Source organism: Capricornis sumatraensis, chromosome X (genome assembly GCF_032405125.1).
Source record: "Capricornis sumatraensis isolate serow.1 chromosome X, serow.2, whole genome shotgun sequence".
Classification (NCBI taxonomy): domain Eukaryota; kingdom Metazoa; phylum Chordata; class Mammalia; order Artiodactyla; family Bovidae; genus Capricornis; species Capricornis sumatraensis.
In genome coordinates, this window is record NC_091092.1 from 23,679,349 (window position 1) to 23,699,699 (window position 20,351).

The window sequence follows — 20,351 nt, forward strand, 5'->3', positions numbered from 1 at the left end:
TTCAGTGCTCCATGTAAATAGAACTTTGATATGCGACTTTGATAGTTTTGTAAATGCTATTAGGTTTGCTTTTCAGCTCATTCTTTCATAAAGAGGTTTATAAGTCTTCCTTCCCCTCCTCTCTTTTATGTCTGCAACAGGTTAATATAATTCCTTCATTTTAGCCTTTAGGTCACACCAGTAGCATTTAACACTAATACATTCACATACACGTGCATGTGCATGCACACACAGACCCAAACATGCACAGACATACACAGCAACCTGTGCTATATTCAAGACAAAATTAGATGAAACTTACTGATATTTTCTCCTGACTACCTTCCCACTTCCCTCATGGACTTTCTTCTGCCTTACCTGCTCAGGTTCCCCAGGGCATATTTCTATTGCAAATGGAAGATTCTCGTCAGTCAGTGGAGAGCAGAGGAGCTGGACACTGGATGTAGGATACCCAGGACTTGGCTTATGGCTGGTTCATCTGTGTGCAGCTATTTGTACTGTGCCTCATATAACTGACACCATCTTTTGCCTGGTATGATCGAGTTTAAATCCTTTGAGTTTTCTGAAGAAAAGATGTTACCTTGGTAAACAGCATTATAATAGTACTTTCCTCCCTGGCCCAACCAGGATGCTTCCTCATAGTTTACTTTCCAGGCCTCGCCTTTCTTGCAGAGTGGAGTCCTTTGTTAGGGTTAGAATTTCCCATGAACCTGCTCAATAATTTGTTTTTGTTTGGCCTCTTTGAAATTTACACAAAGCATTCCCTGTAAAGGGCAACACTGTCCTGAAGGCTGAGAAAGGCGCTTGAGACACAGGCTCAAAATTGCTCTTTTCAGGCAGAGCCAGCTGAGTAATCTTATCTCAACTGGCTGCTTTTCAAGGTGCCCAATTCACGAGCTTTCCTTTCTGGGAGCAGTGTTAGCCCCAGGGGATCAAGTGCTTTCTAGTGAAGGGCAAAACTTTGGGAAATCCCAGAGCCCAGGACAGTACAGTCTGTTCAGGAGAATCTTGGGGAATGGAATGAACCCCACAGACCATGTCCTCTGCCTCAGGCACTGGTAGAGATCAGCACTTGGCCCCAGGACAGAGACCAGACTGAGAGGTTACAAGGAAGCAGGGAACCCGGGAAAGGAGGAGAGACTGCAAAGGCAGCTGCCAGGCTCTGAGTCAAAGGCTATCAGTCATCTCGGCTCCGACTGCTCCGCTCTCTCACAGCCCAGCCCTTTCCCGGGGCCAGGGCAGGGGATTGCTACATGCCAGCTTACCTGGGGAAAAACCAGAGCCTCACTTTAGTCCCTTCCGGTAATTGACACGACAGGGCAACCAGGCGGGGGAGGAGGGAGCTTCCCTCCATAAATGGTCCCACCCCTGGGCAAGGTGGCTCACTCTGGCAGCTAGTGACCGGGGAGTGTGTATCCGTCACCAGTCAAGCTCAGCCAGACTGAGAGACAGGCAGAGCAGCCCAGGGAGCCAGTGAACCATGGACAAGTTCAAGTGTCTGAGCTTCTTCAAGTGCAGAAGGAAGGAGGTAGGAGTCTGTGAGCTGCGGACCTGTGGAGGGCTTGGGAAGGGAAAACTTAAGGAGAGGCAAATCTCAGCTTTCGCTCTCTTTGGCTATTCCGTTTACCACATTTCTGTTCAACTGCCTTCAAGTGTGGCTGAGATGTCCCCATAGAGGAGAGGAAACAGGACAGCTCTTACTCTGGTAGCGAGAAGACTTATGATCGCCTCATCTTCTGCCTTGGGTATGCTCACCACCTTCTGTGTTCTGTTCCTCTCTGGACTGTGTCCAGGTTGGAGGGAAATAAGAAAATGACTTGACCTGAGGGAACCCTTCCCTCTTCTCTGAAGTGGAGAGAGTGCTGTTCCACCTGATGGGACATGAGAATTTGTCTGTATTATTTTGTGGCTTTCAGAAATGCACTAGTTTTACTCTCCAAGTTATGGAAAGGAACTCAAACTTCCCTGACAGCTCCAAACATCAAAACTATCAGCCAGTATGAAAAAGAGTCAATGATTTTTTTTAAAAAAGCAGAAACTATATTTGAACCTTTTTTTCAAAGAGCTCCTCCAATTTCAGGAGTGTTGATTTTACCTAACTCATCTTTAAAACTTTTGTACTTGAAGTTTTATTTGCCCATCTTCATTTGCCTTTTATACTGGGTGCCACATGTAACCTTTTTACTAAAATTTGGATGACATAACCCAAAGAACTAGTAAAAATATCCACCTACAGAGTTTTTTTTTTTTTTTTCATTTTAAAAGCAGCCATGCACAGAGGTGTCACTAGCTTTGGAAAGCATTCTCTTTGGCTATGTTTTTCAGGGTTCGTTTCTCTCTGTCTCTGTCTGCCTGTCTCTGTATGTCTTTCTCTCTCTCACTGTCACTGTATGAATTTTTGAAATTATGCTTCTGTGTAATTTTTAATAGAAAAATAAGCTGATGATATTTTTCTTTTTGTAGAATGCTGAGGTTGCACCCAAGAATCTTCATGTTAATGAAAATGATGAGAATCAGGAGCGTGGTAACTGGTCCAAAAAATCAGATTATCTTTTATCTATGATTGGATATGCAGTGGGACTGGGGAACGTGTGGCGATTCCCCTATTTGACCTACAACAATGGCGGAGGTACTACCCCCCTCTCCCCAGTTTATTTACCCTTCAGTTTTAAGGGAGGTGCTGTATGGCCTCTGATGATATTTTAAGACCTAAGGAAAGGTATATGATAATATGGGTTAGTGGGAGGATGGGAAATGAGCATACTGCATTTTATTAGACCATGGTTTTCTAGCTCAATTTGGAAAGCTAGTTTCATAAGATCTTCAGATATAAACTTGATGAAAGTTGCATATTTAGCACTTCTGATTTCTCATTTGAAATCCCAAGCAATCATCATATGACTTACTCTTCTTAATTTATACATGTTCCTATGATAATGTGTTCAGACTCAAGTTGTGTTTTGCCTAATTTATTGCTGAATCTAAGCAAAATGCAGGGAATTCTCATTCTAATAAGAAATTCAAATAAATCATTTGCTTAAATAAAATAAGGCATTACATTCTGGAAACTTAATCGTGGAAAGAATTGATTAAAAAGTAATTAAAGGTTTTGTACTTTAAGCTGCAATATCAGTTACATATACTCCAAATTGGATTGGCCAGGTAGAAGATCCTTTTAAAATGCAACAGAATTTAATTCAAGGCTAGGTGTTTAGTTTCTGTAAAACAATATGGTTTATACCTCATAGATCACTAAAGAAGACTCAACTAGAACAAGGAGAAAAAAATAACTCTGAAGTGACACCCAAAAGGAAACAGAATGAATTGCACAATCCTCTAGTAATGTTAAAACAACTTTTCACTTACACCATATTTATTAACTTGTAATTATAAGTCCTATTAGAAGTGTAGAGGTGACATTCCCTTATATTTCAAAATTGGATACCAGTGAAACTATGCCATTGTAATTATTTTTCTTGGTACAATAGGATTTTGTGTGGTGATATTTCAATCTTACATTCCTTATTAATTAGTTATATTAAAACATTCATGTTACCCTTCAAAGATTTAAGAAAGGAGCTCTGTTTATCAAACACTTTAAGTGTTGGTACCATAAATTACCAATATAAATTACCAACTAGAGCCAACATTATTTAATCAAGAGTTTAGTATACATTTGGGCTGGAAGATGAGTCAGTGTAGTAGAGAAAAGCATTTAGGTTCCTTTTCAGCCCCTTATGTTCAGGTTTAAATTAAGAAATACCCTGGGAGTTGATGTCATAAAGGGCCAGTACTTACTATAGATTTCTAGGAACTATATCAGACTAAGTTTAATATAGAATTTTTAAACTTAGCTGAAACAAAATGGCATTATTTTATTGTATGCTATTACCTCTCTCACTGTTTCCTCTAAAAATTAGCTTATCATATTGGCTTTCATTTTTTAAAGATCACATCATTTGAGTAGTGGATGATCTACTCTCTCTCAGTCGCTTCTCTTTTTTGCCCAAGGGTAGAACAGGAATATGAAATTTAAATTTGTCAAATGTTAATAGATTAGATTTAAAATTATGGTCAGGCTTAAAAAACTGTTGCTAAAATCTGGAATCATTTTTATCTTTAGATGCTTTTTAACACTATAAGAAAGAGAAGTATCAGACTACCTTAGGGTCTAGGTCAGTAGTGTTAACAATTTGACCACTAGTTTGTATTGCTAATCTACCAGTTATGGTTGTTATTAATAATGAAATAATATAATGGGAGAAAAGCCATCAATAACACTGAGGGAAATTGTTTTCTGTATGTGTCTAAAAAACTGTTTACACTGGGCTAGCAAAACATTGCATATTGTTTTTCAAACAGATATTTTGTATTACTTTTTATTCATATTTACCATTGGTGGGAATTAAACTTCTATTAGTCATAGTAATGATGGTATGTACATTGCAACATCTGTAAAAACATATTTGTCCCTATGTTCTGGTGACTAGTGATTTGTATGCAACAAGTACTTTATTGTCTTATTTTTAGTAAAATATATTTTTAGGGTTAGAAAAAAATGTAATCCCCAGGTATGATGTTACAGTATCATAATGGGAAAACTATATGAAGAAAAAAACGTACATAATCCAACCCAAAGTCTATTTTACTCACTTATCTCAATTTCTTATTAAACATTGTTAATTTAAGACTTCTAGACTACTTAAACAACAAATTTAATATTCTGTCCCTGCTTCTACCAAAAATCTGGTCTAAGTTTTAATGAATTGTATGCCCTAAAAGTAGACAGGATAAACGTAAAATAATAAAAGGTTTAACAAAAAAAAACCCAAAAAACAAAAATGGGACTAAATAATCCAAATGTAGGAAAATTAGTCCTTATGAAATTGAATGTTAATTCTGAATGCATCTCAAGGGTTCAAGATTATTCTACCAAAAATAATGTTTCTTATTAACATTGAGTGAAGACACATGACTATTTGGAGAATAATGAACTTAACTGCAATAGCTTCTACTTTGAACCACATTTAACATTTAAACCCTAAGTCTTAAAAGCAGATTTTTTTTTTTTTAAGGAGAGAGGAGGGAAACTAGCTTTGAACATATACTATGTGCCTGCCCATTTTGTGAAGTGTTTTCACATAGGCTCTGTGATCAAACCCTTACCACAAACTGATGAGTTGGCATTGCTCTTCCCATTTATGAGGAACCCAAGATTGAGAGGTTAGATAAACTGCCCCAGGTCACATCACTAGTACATGATGAAGCCAGGATATAAACCTAGGTCTATCTGTCTCCAAAGCCTATGATCATTCAACTTCTTTGAATTGCTTTTTATGGGTTATTGTTTTTAATAATCACAACAACCTCATTAGGTAATACCAGCATCACCATTTCATGCATGAGGAATCCATGATTTAGAGAATCAACTACCTTCTCACAGATTTTAAGCTCAGACTCAGTTCTCTCTGACTCCACTATATCAGAGTGCTTTCAAAATGTTGTATTGGTTGTCAAAGTGCCATCAAGATTTGGGCATATAATAGTACTTTTGTTCTTTTTTTGCCTTTTCTAGGTGCCTTCTTGATACCATATGTGATTATGCTAGCCCTGGCTGGTTTACCTTTGTTCTTCTTAGAGTGCTCCATGGGACAATTTTCTAGCTTAGGTCCAGTTTCAATTTGGAGGATTCTTCCATTGTTTCAAGGTTGGTATTAAAATGTTTTCCTTATTGTGCTTATTGGTTTGTTCCTGCATATAGCTGTCCTCACTGCGTGGATGAAAGCATTTAACATTTGGACATGATGGCCCAGGTGGTTAAGAATCTGCCTGCAATGCAGGAAACGCGGGTTTGATCCCTGGGTCAGGAAAAACCCCTGGAGAAGAAAATGGCACCCACTCCAGTATTCTTGCCTGGGAAATCCACGGACAGAGGAGCCTGGTGGGCTATATAGTCCATGGGGCAGCAAAGAATTGGACACAACTGAGCAACTAACTTTCAAAGGCAGAGACATACATTGTTTTTCTATTTGACACCATCAAATTTAGAAATCAAATGTTAATATGTATTTCTCTTTATCTTGGGCTGCAGATATGGTTAGGGTTAAGAAGGATATGAGGAAGTTGTTACTATTTTCCTATTTTCACCTTTTGAATTCTCTTGGCAAACAGTCTTGTGTGTTAACTTTATGGCTCTGTCTTTTCTTCTACTTCCTCTGTGGTCTCTGTCTTCTTGCTTTTGCATATCTTTTACAATGCCTCATTCAGGAAAGTTGAAGGGCAGGTCACTATTTTTTTCTTGGATGATCTTAATGGAATAGGACACTGGGAACGTTTTTTTTGAAAATGCTTTGATTGTTATTAAACATCAAACAGCCTTTCTGTTTGAAGATTATATATCATTTTTGGTATGTGCTAGCTGCTGAAAGCTACTTGTAAAAGTTTCAATGTAACATCAAAAATACATTTATAGTGAGGTGAAGAGACTATCATGCTGGAATATGAAGGAAGCTACCTCAAAAGTTAGTCTTAACAAGGGGTTATAGTCAGTATGCTAAGCTGCATTTTGAAACTAGAGAGTTAAAGAAGTTTCAGAAGTTTAAATTCAGATAATTACCAATTTACTGAATTTTCTTTACACACACTTGTAGAAATGCTGTACGTTTTCCTCTTAGGACATTCATTCAGAGGCTTTATCTTCTAATTGTCAAAATGCTTGTTTATAGATGAAGATGGGAGTATTGGTCACTGAATCGATAGGATATAAGCTTTGAATAGTTTTTTTTTTTTAATAGTATCCACTCTGACAAGAATTTACAGACTTAATAAGAATGAGTAATAAACATGGTTTTTCTTTATGTGAATTCAGTGGCTTAATCTAGATCTTTAATCTTAGCACCTTTTCCTGATCAACTCAAAATCTGTCTCGAAAAGTCAATCATCAAAATAATTTTGAGAAGGTATTCAGACAACAGTACTGTCTTCCACCTCTCCAATAAAGAGGAAACATTGAAACAGTTTTCTCAGTTTAAAATAGATTTTGTGGAAATTGAGAATGCAGCTGTATGAATTAGCAAAAGAAATTTCACTTATTTTTTTTAAATTGTTCTCTTTTCCAGGTGTGGGGATTACAATGGTCCTGATATCCCTTTTTGTGACAATCTATTATAATGTCATAATTGCCTATAGTCTTTACTACCTGTTTGCTTCTTTTCAACGTGAACTACCATGGTCAAAATGTTCCATCAGTTGGGCTGATGGAAACTGTAGCAGATCTCCTTTCGGTAAAATTCATTTACTTATTGTTGGAAAAGACTTTGATGCTGGGAGGGATTGGGGGCAGGAGGAGAAGGGGACGACAGAGGATGAGATGGCTGGATGGCATCACTGCCTCAATGGACGTGAATCTGAGTGAACTCTGGGAGTTGGTGATGGACAGGGAGGCCTGGTGTGCTGCGATTCATGGGATCACAAAAAGTCGGACACGACTGAGCGACTGAACTGAACTGAACTGAACTGAACTCTGAATCATTCATTCTTTAACATTTTCTAACAAGATTAAAGGCCTAAATCATTTCCTAACAAATTTAGGTTCAACTTTAAGTGAACCACAGGCTACTGGTGAAATCAGAATAAATCATGTATAACCTGAAATTTGATTAATGCAATATGTTAATTTCTGAGGGCAGCCAGTAAAGCTAAACCACTACTTGGAGTACTTCTTGCAGACCTAGGTTGTGGGTGGTAGACAAGGAAGAAAATGGGAAAGTGGTAAGAGAGAAAATCACTGTTTATGATACATAGTAGTGTTCAGGAGATGGTGAGTATTGCTAGTCTTTGGAATAATGTAGCATCGATATTGTAGACTATTACCACTGGGATTGGCTGTGTATATTGGAGAATAAATTGATACAGATTTAACACTTCTTAGGAATTTAAAGGTATCATTTATCTATATATGTTAAATAAGTCCACATATGAAAATTTCCCTAGAGTACTGAATCCCAATTGAAATGACTATTACTCTACAGCTGTTGTTACTGTAAATATACTTTAAATATAAAAATATACTGTAAATATAAAAATGCATACTGTTTAAAAGGGCAGATATTTTCATACTCACCCTCAGCTTAGTAGTAGAGAAAATTTAAGTTGCTGAGTGTCCATGGCTTATTCCATTTGTGAAATTTCTACTCCACATTCACTAAATAACAATTTAGACAGTACCTTAAGTATTTCACCATTTAAACTTTATTTCCAGGAAAGCACTCTTCTAAAACTAAGTACATGTCTGTGTGTATTCTTTTTTTTCTAATTTTTAGTGACACATTGTAATGTGAGTATAAGCATAAATGAAACCTTTCAAGCGAATAAAAGCTGGGTAGATGCCAACAATCTTACCTGCATCAATGGAAGTGAAGTTTATCAGACAGGGCAGCTTCCCAGTGAACAGTATTGGAAGTGAGTACAGTACATTATCTACATCCTAAGCAGATGTTAATAAAATTTTTTATAAATAACAATAAAATATTGATCAGCTCTTAACTCATATAAGAGCAAATTATACTTCATTTGACTCAAATGTTTATCCTGTGTGAATAGTAGTAGCCTGCAAAATTAGCCCATAGCTAATAGATTGTCATTTATAAGTTAGTTATTAAATGGGGCACAAGGTCATCAGTGATGATTTATATAGTGCTTATTATTTATAAGTTAGGGCATTGCTTTGAAGAAAAATATGCAATTTTTAGACTATAATGAGAAAGTTCTAATGATAAACAGTTGGGTGATGAATAATACTAGGGGCAGAATTGCTATTTACAGCTGAAATTCTTCATTATTCATTTAGTTTATAGTTGTCATTATATGACAAAATAGATGTTTGGGGTTACATTTGCTTTTATTAATTTTAAATAATCTCTAATCTCCTTACTGTATACCTGCCCTTTACCCTTATATAACTTCTTTGACTATTGCTGTAACGAAATCTTCCTCACCTCCATGTTACTGCTCTGTGTGACCCTTTTAAAATTTGTTCCTTGAAATGTTCTAAACATCAAGCTAAGAAGTAAAATCCTATATCTATATATGTCCCTAGTGGAAATCATGGAATTTTACAGAAAGCCTTTGAAAAAGGTATAAATAATGGGACCATTTAGCTTTGATAATAACAAGTATGATGAATTAGAGCTTCCCTGGCTCAGGTGGTAAAGAATCTGCCTGCAATGCAGGAGACTTGGGTTTGATCCCTGGGTCTACGTTCGATCCCTGGGTCGGGAAGATACTCTGGAGAAAGGAATGGCAACCCACTCCAGTATTCTTGCCTGGAAAATTGCATGAACAAAGGAACCTGATGGGCTACACTCCATGGGGTCGCAAAGAGTCAGACACGACTGAGTGACTAACACTATGATGAATACAAAAATATTTAATACAATTTAAAATGTCCTCTCTGTCATTTTAACTTGAGAAAAAAATACCATAATGAGTAAAATAATCTGATGTTAATTTTTTCCCATAGAGGAGCTTTGAAATATTAGGGGAAAATCGGAGCTAAAAGAATGAGTGGATCTTTTATTCTATGATTTGAAACTTTGGATTGGCTGCAGTTAACCAGAAAGTTCTGAGCCTGACTTATCACTGAATTATTTTTGCCCCTCCATACAACTGTATCAGTAAAAGTCTCATGTGACATTGACGTCATAGTAACATTAATAAATACTAGTTAATATTAGTATTAATATGAATAAATATGAATTAGTATGAGTATTAGTAAAATACTCATGAAGCTTCCCCTCTATGAAAGATATTACAAAATTCAATGTATTAAGATGAATGATTGTGTGTTAATCAAAGGACATCTGTGTTTTCAGTAAAGTAGCACTCCAACGGTCAAGTGGACTGGATGAGACTGGAGTCATTGTTTGGTATTTAGCACTTTGTCTTCTTCTGGCTTGGCTCATAGTCGGAGCAGCACTATTTAAAGGAATAAAGTCTTCTGGAAAGGTAATTTAGAAAACACCTTAGACAGTGATGTTACTGTTTTCCAATTTCACCGTAGTTCAATGCCAAGTAGTATCAAATGCATGTTCTTTTCTATCATGAGATCCTTTGAATGTGTGAAAAGCTTTCTGAGTAGGCAACCTCACTCTAAGAAAATACATAAGAACACTGCTATTGTTAAAAATAAAACTAGCAAAAATTATTACTAGATGTGTGTCATTTCTCTAATCTTGGATCCTTCTAGTTGATACAGCATTCTGAGGCTTGGGAGTATATTTTTAAAATTTCCATCCTATTATAATAAAGAAGCATCTTGAGTGGAATTATATGTTACAAGTTTTGGTTTGGAAAGTCTAGATCCCTGTTATATATGTTATATAGGGTAATAGTGTCAGGATTCCCATTATTCCATTGTTGGAGAGAGAAAGAAAAAAATAAAGCTATACAAGTGTTCTCTTAAAGCTTGCCAAAACTGACTCAGAACCCTCTCTCAGCAGAAAGTCCTCTTCTGAAAAACATTTCCCATGTTATTGTTTTATTTTTAAACTCTCAGAGAGTACTGCGGCAGTATCAGAGAACATGAAATTTTCTCTGTGAGCAGCTGTACAATACCCAGAAAAATAAACGTGTGTGTGTTTGTAACTACCAGACTGAAATTTCCATAAGGACAGAGAACAAGAATAACTGTGGATACTATCTTTGTGTTCCTGGTACAATATCTAGCACAGTTACTGTTACATTCTAATGAGACATACTGTTAGATCACAAAAATACCAGGAACATCACAAATTCAGTGGAAATTTTCCAAAACAGTGTTGTGATTGTACATTTTTGAAACCCTTGGTTGTTTCTGATGTTAATATTGAAAAATCCATGAAAATCCATTTACCCAGGCAATTAATTTTTACTGGTCTTGGGATGGTTTGTTTAAATCGTCTCCTTGGGCATATTACCAAACATAGGACATCTATGGAGCAAAGAAATTACCCACATTAATGCAAAGCTAGCCTCAAAGGCAGTCTGTTCATCTGGAACCATGTGTTAGCTAGGATACAAGCAGTTCACATGTATATATGTGTGCTCTCAAACACTTTTAATGGTAGCTTTAAGGATAATAATATCAAGTGTCCAGTACTCACTTTAAAAACTTTCACAGGATTTGGACAACTACTAGGAGATTTTCTTTCTTCTCTGGGATTGAGCATAGACTAACTACTTCAGTTAAAAGTTTACTTTTTAAACTACTTTAAAGTCATTTTCTTTCCCACCTTAATGCACTAATTTATCAAGAGGTGATTTTCACTCCTATCAGACATTTATTGTTTAGTCACCAAGTTGTGTCTGACTTTTTGCGACCCCATCGACTTCAGCATGCCAGGTTTCCCTGTTCTTCACTATCTCCCGGAGTTTGCTCAAACTCATGTCCATTGAGTCAGTGATGCCATCCACCATCTTACCCTTTGTCACCCACTTCACCTCCTCCCCTCAATCTTTCCCAGCATCAGGGTCTTTTCCAATGAGTTGGCTTTTTGCATCAGGTGACCAAAGTATTGGAGCTTCAGCTTCAGTATCAGTCCTTCCAATGAATATTCAGGGTTGATTTCCTTTAGGATTGATTGGTTTGATCTCCTTGCTGTCCAAGGGACTCTCAAAAGTCCACAATTCAAAATCATCAATTCTTCACGTTCAGCTTTCTTTATGGTTCAACTCTCACATCTGTACATGACTACTGGAAAAACCATAGCTTTGACTATACAGACCTTTGTTGGCAAAGTGACGTCTCTGCTTTTGAATATGCTGTCTAGGTTTGTCATAGCTTTTCTTCCAAAGAGCAATCATCTTTTAATTTCATGGCTGCAGGCACCATCCACAGTGATTTTGGAGCCCAAGATGATAAAATCTGCCACTGTTTCCACTTTTCTCCCATCTATTTGCCATGAAGTGATGGGACCGGATGACATGATCTTCATTTTTTGAACGTTGAGTTTTAAGCCAGCTTTTTCACACTTTTCCTTCACCTTCCTCAAGAGGCTCTTCAGTTCCTCTTCACTTTTCTGCCATTAGAGTGGTATCATCTGCATATCTGAGGTTGTTGATATTTCTTCAGGCAATCTTGATTCCAGCTTGTACTTCATCCAGCCTGGCATTTTGCATGATGTACTCTGCATAGAAGTTAAATAAGCAGAGTGACAATATACAGCCTTGATATACTCCTTTCCCAATTTTGAACCAGTCCGTTGTTCCATGTCTGGTTCTGTTGCTTCTTGACCTGCATACAGGTTTATCAGTAGGCAAGTAATCTGGTCTAGTATTCCATCTCTTTAAGAGTTTTCCACAATTTATTGTGATCCACACAGTCAAAGGCTTTAGTGTAGTCAGTGAAGCAGATCGTTTTTCTTGAATTCCCTTGCTTTTACTATTATGCAATAGATATTGGCAATTTTTTCTGGTTCCTCTGCCTTTTCTAAATCCAGCTTGTACATCTGAAAGTTCTTGGTTCATGTACTGTTGAAGGATAGCTTGAAGGATTTTTAACATTACCTTGCTAGTATGTGAAATGAACGCAACTGTATGGTAGTTTGAACTTCTAGATGTACAAGATGGATTTGGAAAAGGCAGAGGAACCAGAGATGAAATTACAAACATTTATTAGGATACATTTAGGAAAGTACTTCATCTGGATTTCAAATAACCATTGCTGATATAGTGTTTACAACATAAACCCGGGAAACATTGCCACATACATCAGAGTGTTTTGAAAGTGGATCATTCGGAGAGTGGTAAAAACAGAAAGAGGAAATTATGCCAACTTTGTTATTAGTATTATCAGACATTAATAGGCTAAACATCTCAACTGGCTAGTAACTTTCTTTGTATACAATTATATACCATGAGTTTTAAAAATAATAACTTTTGGTTGTTCTTGGTAGGTGGTGTATTTTACAGCTCTTTTCCCCTATGTTGTCCTACTCATCCTGGTGATTCGAGGGGCAACTCTGGAAGGTGCATCAAAAGGCATTTCATACTATATTGGAGCACAGTCAGATTTTGCAAAACTTAAGGATGCTGAGGTAAGACAATTTGGATTTCACATATCTAAGGAGGTCAACCTTAGATAAAGTCAATACTGAAAATCTTTGATTACCTAGAGTGTTATAACGTAATATCTTGTAAAAGAATATGGAGTTAAAGTTATTAATGTTTCTGTCCACTAGGATGCCTGATTTTAAGTGTTTAACATGACACTAATGCTGTCTTATTAGAAGTGAGACAGTCATTTTTAGTAACAGGATTTTCAAAGTCATTTTATTCAAACTGATCCTATTTGATCAAAAGGATTTGGGGCTTATTAATCTGAAAAAGCATATTTCATGCATGAATACCCACAAATTGATGACCAGGGCTTCCCAGGTGGCATTAGTGGTAAAGAACCTGCCCTCCAATACAGGAGACATAAGAGACATGAGTTCAATCCCTGGGTTGGGAAGATCCCTGGAGAAGGGGCAACCCACTCCAGTATTCTTGTCTGAAGAATCCCATGGACAGAGGAGCCTGGTGGGCTACAGTCCATGAGGTTGCAAAGAGTCAGATACAACTGAAGTGATTTAGCATGCATGTGACTTATCAGATAAATGTGTAGTAGATTTAAAAATTACAGTTGATGGTTTAATGGCTTAATATAAACTTTGTCTTCAAAAGTTAATATTCTGAAGTTAAAACATAAATTTGAAATGAAGAATTCCATAAACAAAACTGTTACTTGTATACAAGACACATAAATATGTGCCATGAATATGAATTTGTAGCCCCTTTTAATATTAGTCTGTCTTCAGATAATGGCTATGTGTATCATATGTACAGAAAATCTTTTAGAATTTTAACTGCAGAGGGCATTGCCAGTAAGTATACTCCATAGACTTTCCTTCTATTGATACAGCCTAATAACACTTTCACTTTTTTAGTAGTCATGTCACATTCTTAGAATACATTAAGCTTCTGGTCAGGCAAAATCCCACAATATTATATTAAAATCAAGAAACACTATAATATCATATTAGTAGTATTAGCCAAAATGGATATTAGTTTTAGCTTGCTATGGTATTCTTTGTGGAACTCATGCTTTCAGCAGTTGCTATTTTCTAAATACTCACAATATGGATATTTAATTATTTTTTGTAGAATGTTTCTGATAACCAAGTCAAAGTTATCAATTTTTAGTCATGGAAATCCATCCTTTACCTTTTTGAAAATTGAGAGGTCAGTCTCCGGCTTTTGGTTACCTTCTGTGTGTCCAAATCTTTTTCACTCAGTAGTAATCATAAAAAATCACTCTAAATCATTGATCTAAATTGATGACTCTAAATCATTTTAGAACTATGAACTTTTATTGTTTATGGGTTGGAGATTAACGTACTTTGATGTATCCAAAGGCCACTGCTTATTTCTTCATTTTTGTTGGGCCTCACATTTTTTAACCTTGTGTGTTAATCTCTTCCCAACTAGATGACCATTTTTGATGATGGATAAGAAACAAATAAAATGGAAGTTGGGATTCATCATCTTCTCTCTGTTAGGTTATTAAACAAGATAAAATATGTTAATATACTTTGAAAAAATGGTAAACTGTTATATAAATGATCACACAAGAATTTTAATTATTGCTGTTATGTAATACTAAATAATTGTAGAATGTAGCATTTTTCCTAAGAAATGAACCCTACATTTTCTTTAAACCTCATAACTTTGAGCACAGTGGAAAAGCTCCTTTGATATTCCTCTAAGTGGCTTTTAAAGCCTCAGAAACCTAGGCTTTATAGCTCCATGAGACTATCCTGCAATTTTTATGTGACTGTTTTATATTGGTCTATGTTTTGGTGTATATTATCTTTAAAACATCAGAGCTAAGCCTAAAGTTCTGTGTGAAACATACAATTTAATTCTCCTACCTCCCCATCCCAACACAAACACTACCCTCACCCCTTCTTTGGGTGTGCTGGCAATGAAAATATTTTCTTAGATATTTTTTTATTCCTCTCCAATTTATATTCTAAGCATGCAATCACAAGTATGTATTTTTCCTTTTCTTTAAATATTTGAACTCTATTGATATCTCTAGGAGAGTAGAGAACCATACAAATTGATAGCTAGAGGGGTCTCCAGTGATTGTTTTACTAATTCCTTCATTTTACAGTGATAAAAGTTGAGATCCAGGAAGATTCACATTTAGTTAAATTTATATCGCCTGTTTGTGCATCTTGAATTAAGATATCCTAATCCCTAAACTTAGAGAAGGAAATGGCAACCCACTCCAGTATTCTTGCCTGGAGAATCCTAGGGACAGAGAAGCCTGGTGGGCTGCCATCTACGGGGTTGCACAGAGTCAGACATGACTGAAGCGACTTAGCAGCAGCAGCAGGAGCAATCCCTAAACTAATAGTCTTTTATATAGCTGTGAGATGGGTAGGTATAGAGACGATAAGTATGTTTGGAACTAGGCAGCTTAGTTACATCATTCATGGTATGCAGAGCATTCTTACATAACCGAGACCTGCCACACCACCTCCAGACCCTTCACCCCACTCACATATGCATGCATAATGTATCAAGTCAAAGCAGCTGAGAGACTAACATAAGCATGTTGTTCATCTCTTAATATGGGTTGGCCAAAAAGTTCATTTGTGCTGGCCAACCTGATATGTAAAACTGCCTAAGAAATGAGTGCATCTTATTTCTCACATAATTTTCTTATCTTCTTGTTGTTTAGTCACTAAGTCATGTCTGCCTCTGTGTGACCCCATAGACTGTAGTCCTCCAGGCTGTTCTGTCAATGGGATTTCCCAGGCAAGAATACTGGAGTGGGTTGCCATTTCCTTCTCCAGGGGATCTTCCCAACCCAGGGATCGAACCTGAGTCTCTTGCGTTTCCTGCACTGGCAGGCAGATTCTTTACTGCTGAGTCACCACTTAAATATAACCAATTGTTAAATGTATAAGTGAAATAACCATGATTTAGCTGTCTATCTATGCATCTATCTACCCATCTATTTATCCATCCATTTTACTTTCTACTGGCTTCCTGCCATTATAAAGCAATTTAGTATAATAATCATCTAATATCAAGCTATATTCTGAAGACCTAGTAAATATTTATTTACTCCTAACTTTATTTCCATTGAAATTGGAAATAGATTATATACCTTTCAAACAGAAAATTATTGTTTTTAACTTCCACAAATGAAACTGAGTATCAGTTTATATTTCTTTTCCATAAAAACATAATAGCTATCATTGAATATCCTATGAATTGCTTTGCATATGTTATCTCATTTAATTCTCACATCATTCTTAGGACACATAGTTATTACTACTATAATTATCATCATCATCTCCATTTTACAGATGATGAAACAGGCTTGAAGATGTTAAAATAAATCAAATTCAATGAAAGTGAGAGGTATTGGATTTAGACTTCATTCTTTTTGATTCCAGAGCTAGAACTGTTAAGTCACCATGTTAACATGGCCTGCCTTCCATTGACCAATCATATTTCCAGATAGACTAAAAATACACTTTTGCCTACTTATATGCCAACCCTATTATTTGAAGTCTCCATAATTAGATTTTTCTTCAGAGTAATGTTATATCTATAGAATTTCACTATTAAGATGGATTTACCTAGGTTAGTTTCTAAGACTAATTATTTCCCTTTAGCAAAGACATAGGAGGGGTAAATTGTAAAAGGGGGAAAGATAAAGGGGTTGAATTAGATGAAGAGTGTGAGCACTGCTTAAAGAGATAAGGCCAGCTACATGGGGCTCTAATCAAAACATGGAATGAGGGAACTGGATGATTGAAGGGATGTCTAAATGTGTCATCATTCTTTAAAAACTCCCTAGTACTATCCTTGTTAAGAATATGTTTTTATTGTCCCAAAGTTGATAGACAGAGTAAACAGAATTCCAATCAAATTCCCAGCACAGTTTCCATGGAACCTGAAAATTTATTCTAAAATTTATGCAATAAAGCAAGGCATTTCATAAGAAATGAGGAAGATTTGTCCTACCAGATGTAAAATGGTATTATAATGCTAATGGTATTAAAATAATGTGTTTGCATAGGTATACACGTACAGGCCTGTGGAACAGAACAGTAGTCTCAAAAACAGATTCATGAACATATGGAACTTGATATGTGGCAGAGGTGGGGATATAGATCAATGGGAATGGGATGGACTATCCAATTGATACAATTGATATCCAAATAATGTAATGGATAATATCAATTATCTTCAATTGATATTTCATTTAGAAAACAATGTATTTGGATTTCTAATTTAATATGCATTAAATTCAATTTCAGGTGAATTGAACTTAAGGATATAAGCAAAACTGTCCTTTAGAAGAAAATATAGGATAGTAGCTTTATGACCTTGGGCTAAGGATTCTTTTTTTCAGTCGTAGAAATCAAGGACAATACATAAAAGCAAAGATAGATACCTTCAGCTACATTAAAATAAAATCTTTGGTTCATCAAAGGACACAGTGTTAAGAGGGGGGAAAAGGCCACAAATTGGAAGAAAAAATTAAGACGTATAACAGATAAAGGATTAGAATCTGACTACATAAAGAATTCCTAGAGGTCAAATAAGACAAATAACCCAAATAAAACATTGGCAAATATGTGAACAGGAATTTCACAGAAAAAAAATAACTATAGAATATAAACAAATAAAAACATGCTAAGCCTTATAAATTATTTAAGGTTATCAACACTCATTTTACAGCCATTAGTTTGGACAGCATTCAAAATTCTGACTGATGTTGGCAAGGATGTGGGGGAGTGAGAACTCTCATACCATCTGGTGGGAGTGCAAACTGATACAACCACTTCAGAGAACAATTTGGCAATATTAGGTTGAATTGAAATTTCATATGGTTCAAATTGATAATGGATAAATCTCATATACTACTGAATGAAAAAAGCAGATTGTATTAGTTTACATGCATTAAGATAACTTTACTATAAACTTAAAAACATGCAAGGCTAAATGCCATATTGTTTAGGATAGTAAAAATATGAAGAAAACCAGAGAAACGATAAACACAGAAGTCAGGATAGCAGTTACCACTGAAGTTGGAAGTGTGATATAATCAGGAAGGAGCACAGGGAGGCTTTAATAGCCTAGCAACATTTTATTTCTTAAGCTCAGTAGTGGGTATTTAGATGTTTGTTTTGTTTTTATGTTATTGACTTGCATATATGAAATATTTTATACAAGTGAAAAATTAAAAGTGTGTGTTTTAAAATATTATTTTCTTTTATAGGTTTGGAAAGATGCTGCCACACAGATATTTTATTCTCTGTCAGTTGCCTGGGGTGGTTTGGTTGCCTTATCATCTTACAATAAGTTCAATAACAACTGTTACTCAGATGCCATTGTAGTTTGTGTGACAAATTGCCTTACTAGTGTGTTTGCTGGATTTGCTATTTTTTCTATATTGGGACACATGGCTCATATATCTGGAAAGGAAGTCACACAAGTTGTAAAATCAGGTATGTAATGCTATATATAGCTTCTATATAGCTCATTTAAGAAACACTGATATCAGTTCAGTTCAGTCGCTCAGTCGTGTCTGACTCTTTGCGACCCCATGAATTGCAGCACGCTAGGCCTCCCCCTCCATCACCAACTCCCGGAGTTCAATCAGATTCACGTTCAATGAGTCAGTGATGCCATCCAGCCATCTCATTCTCTATTGTCCCCTTCTCCTCCTGTCTCCAATCCCTCCCAGCATCAGAGTCTTTTCCAATGAGTCAACTCTTCACATGAGGTGGCCAAAGTACTGGAGTTTCAGCTTCAGCATCATTCCCACCAAAGAAATCCCAGGGCTGGTCTCCTTTAGAATGGACTGGTTGATCTCCTTGCAGTCCAAGGGACTCTCAAGAGTCTTCTCCAACACCACAGTTCAAAAGCATCAATTCTTTGGCGCTCAGCTTTCTTCACAGTCCAACTCTCACATCCATACATGACCACTGGGAAAACCACAGCCTTGACTAGGCAGAACTTAGTCGGCAAAGTAATGTCTCTGCTTTTGAATATGCTATCTAGGTTGGTCATAACTTTCCTTCCAAGGAGTAAGCGTCTTTTAATTTCATGGCTGCAGTCACCATCTGCAGTGATTTTGGAGCCCCCCAAAATAAAGTCTGACACTGTCTCCACTGTTTCCCCATCTATTTCCCATGAAGTGATGGCACCAGATGCCATGATCTTCCTTTTCTGAATGTTGAGCTTTAAGCCAACTTTTTCACTCTCCTTTTTCACTTTCATCAAGAGGCTTTTTAGTTCCTCTTCATTTTCTACCATAAGGGTGGTATCATCTGCATATCTGAGGTTATTGATATTTCTCCCGGCAATCTTGATTCCAGCTTGTGTTTCTTCCAGTCCAGTGTTTCTCATGATGTACTCTGCATAGAAGTTAAATAAGCAGGGTGACAATATACAGCCCTGATGGACTCCTTTTCCTATTTGGAACCAGTCTGTTGTTCCATGTCCACTTCTAACTGTTGCTTCCTGACCTGCATATAGGTTTCTCAAAAGGCAGGCCATCTCTTTCAGAATTTTCCAGTTTGTTGTGATCCACACAGTCACAGGCTTTGGCATAGTCAATAAGGCAGAAATAGATGTTTTTCTGGAACTCTCTTGCTTTTTCCATGATCCAGCAGATGTTGGCAATTTGATCTCTGGTGCGTCTGCCTTTTCTAAAACCAGCTTGAACATCAGGAAGTTCACAGTTCACATATTGCTGAAGCCTGGCTTGGAGAATTTTGAGCATTACTTTACTAGTGTGTGAGATGAGTGCAATTGTGTGGTGGTTTGAGCATTCTTTGGCATTGCCTTTCTTTGGGATTGGAATGAAAACTGACCTTTTCCAGTCCTGTGGCCACTGCTGAGTTTTCCAAATTTGCTGGCATATTGAGTGCAGCACTTTCACAGCATCATCTTTCAGGATTTGAAATAGCTCAACGGGAATTCTATCACTTCGACTAGCTTTGTTCATAGTGCTTTCTAAGGCCCACTTGAGTTCATATTCCAGGATGTCTGGCTCTAGGTGAGTGATCACTCCATCGTGTATATCTTGGTCGAGAAGATCTTTTTTGTACAGTTCTTCTCTGTATTCTTGCCACCTCTTCTTAATATCTTCTGCTTCTTTAGGTCCATACAATTTCTGTCCTTATGAAGCTCATCTTTGCATGAAATGTTCCCTTGGTATCTCTAATTTTCTTGAAGAGATCTCTAGTGCTTCCCATTTTGTTGTTTTCCTCTATTTCTTTGCATTGATCGCTGAAGAA

The 20,351-nt window shown here is 36.6% G+C and overlaps 1 protein-coding gene across 1 annotated transcript in view; it reads left to right on the forward strand.

Annotated features, from left to right (window-relative positions):
* The first annotated feature begins 1,480 nt into the window (after window positions 1-1,480).
* SLC6A14 (solute carrier family 6 member 14) overlaps window positions 1,481-20,351 on the forward strand; it is a 28,463-nt gene continuing 9,592 nt past the window's right edge. The window contains exons 1-8 of the mRNA XM_068962913.1: window positions 1,481-1,528; window positions 2,464-2,629; window positions 5,576-5,707; window positions 7,119-7,283; window positions 8,322-8,460; window positions 9,873-10,005; window positions 12,933-13,073; window positions 18,326-18,554. Of these exons, the coding sequence (XP_068819014.1) occupies window positions 1,481-1,528; window positions 2,464-2,629; window positions 5,576-5,707; window positions 7,119-7,283; window positions 8,322-8,460; window positions 9,873-10,005; window positions 12,933-13,073; window positions 18,326-18,554 (1,153 nt within the window). The remainder of the gene's footprint in view (window positions 1,529-2,463; window positions 2,630-5,575; window positions 5,708-7,118; window positions 7,284-8,321; window positions 8,461-9,872; window positions 10,006-12,932; window positions 13,074-18,325; window positions 18,555-20,351) is intronic.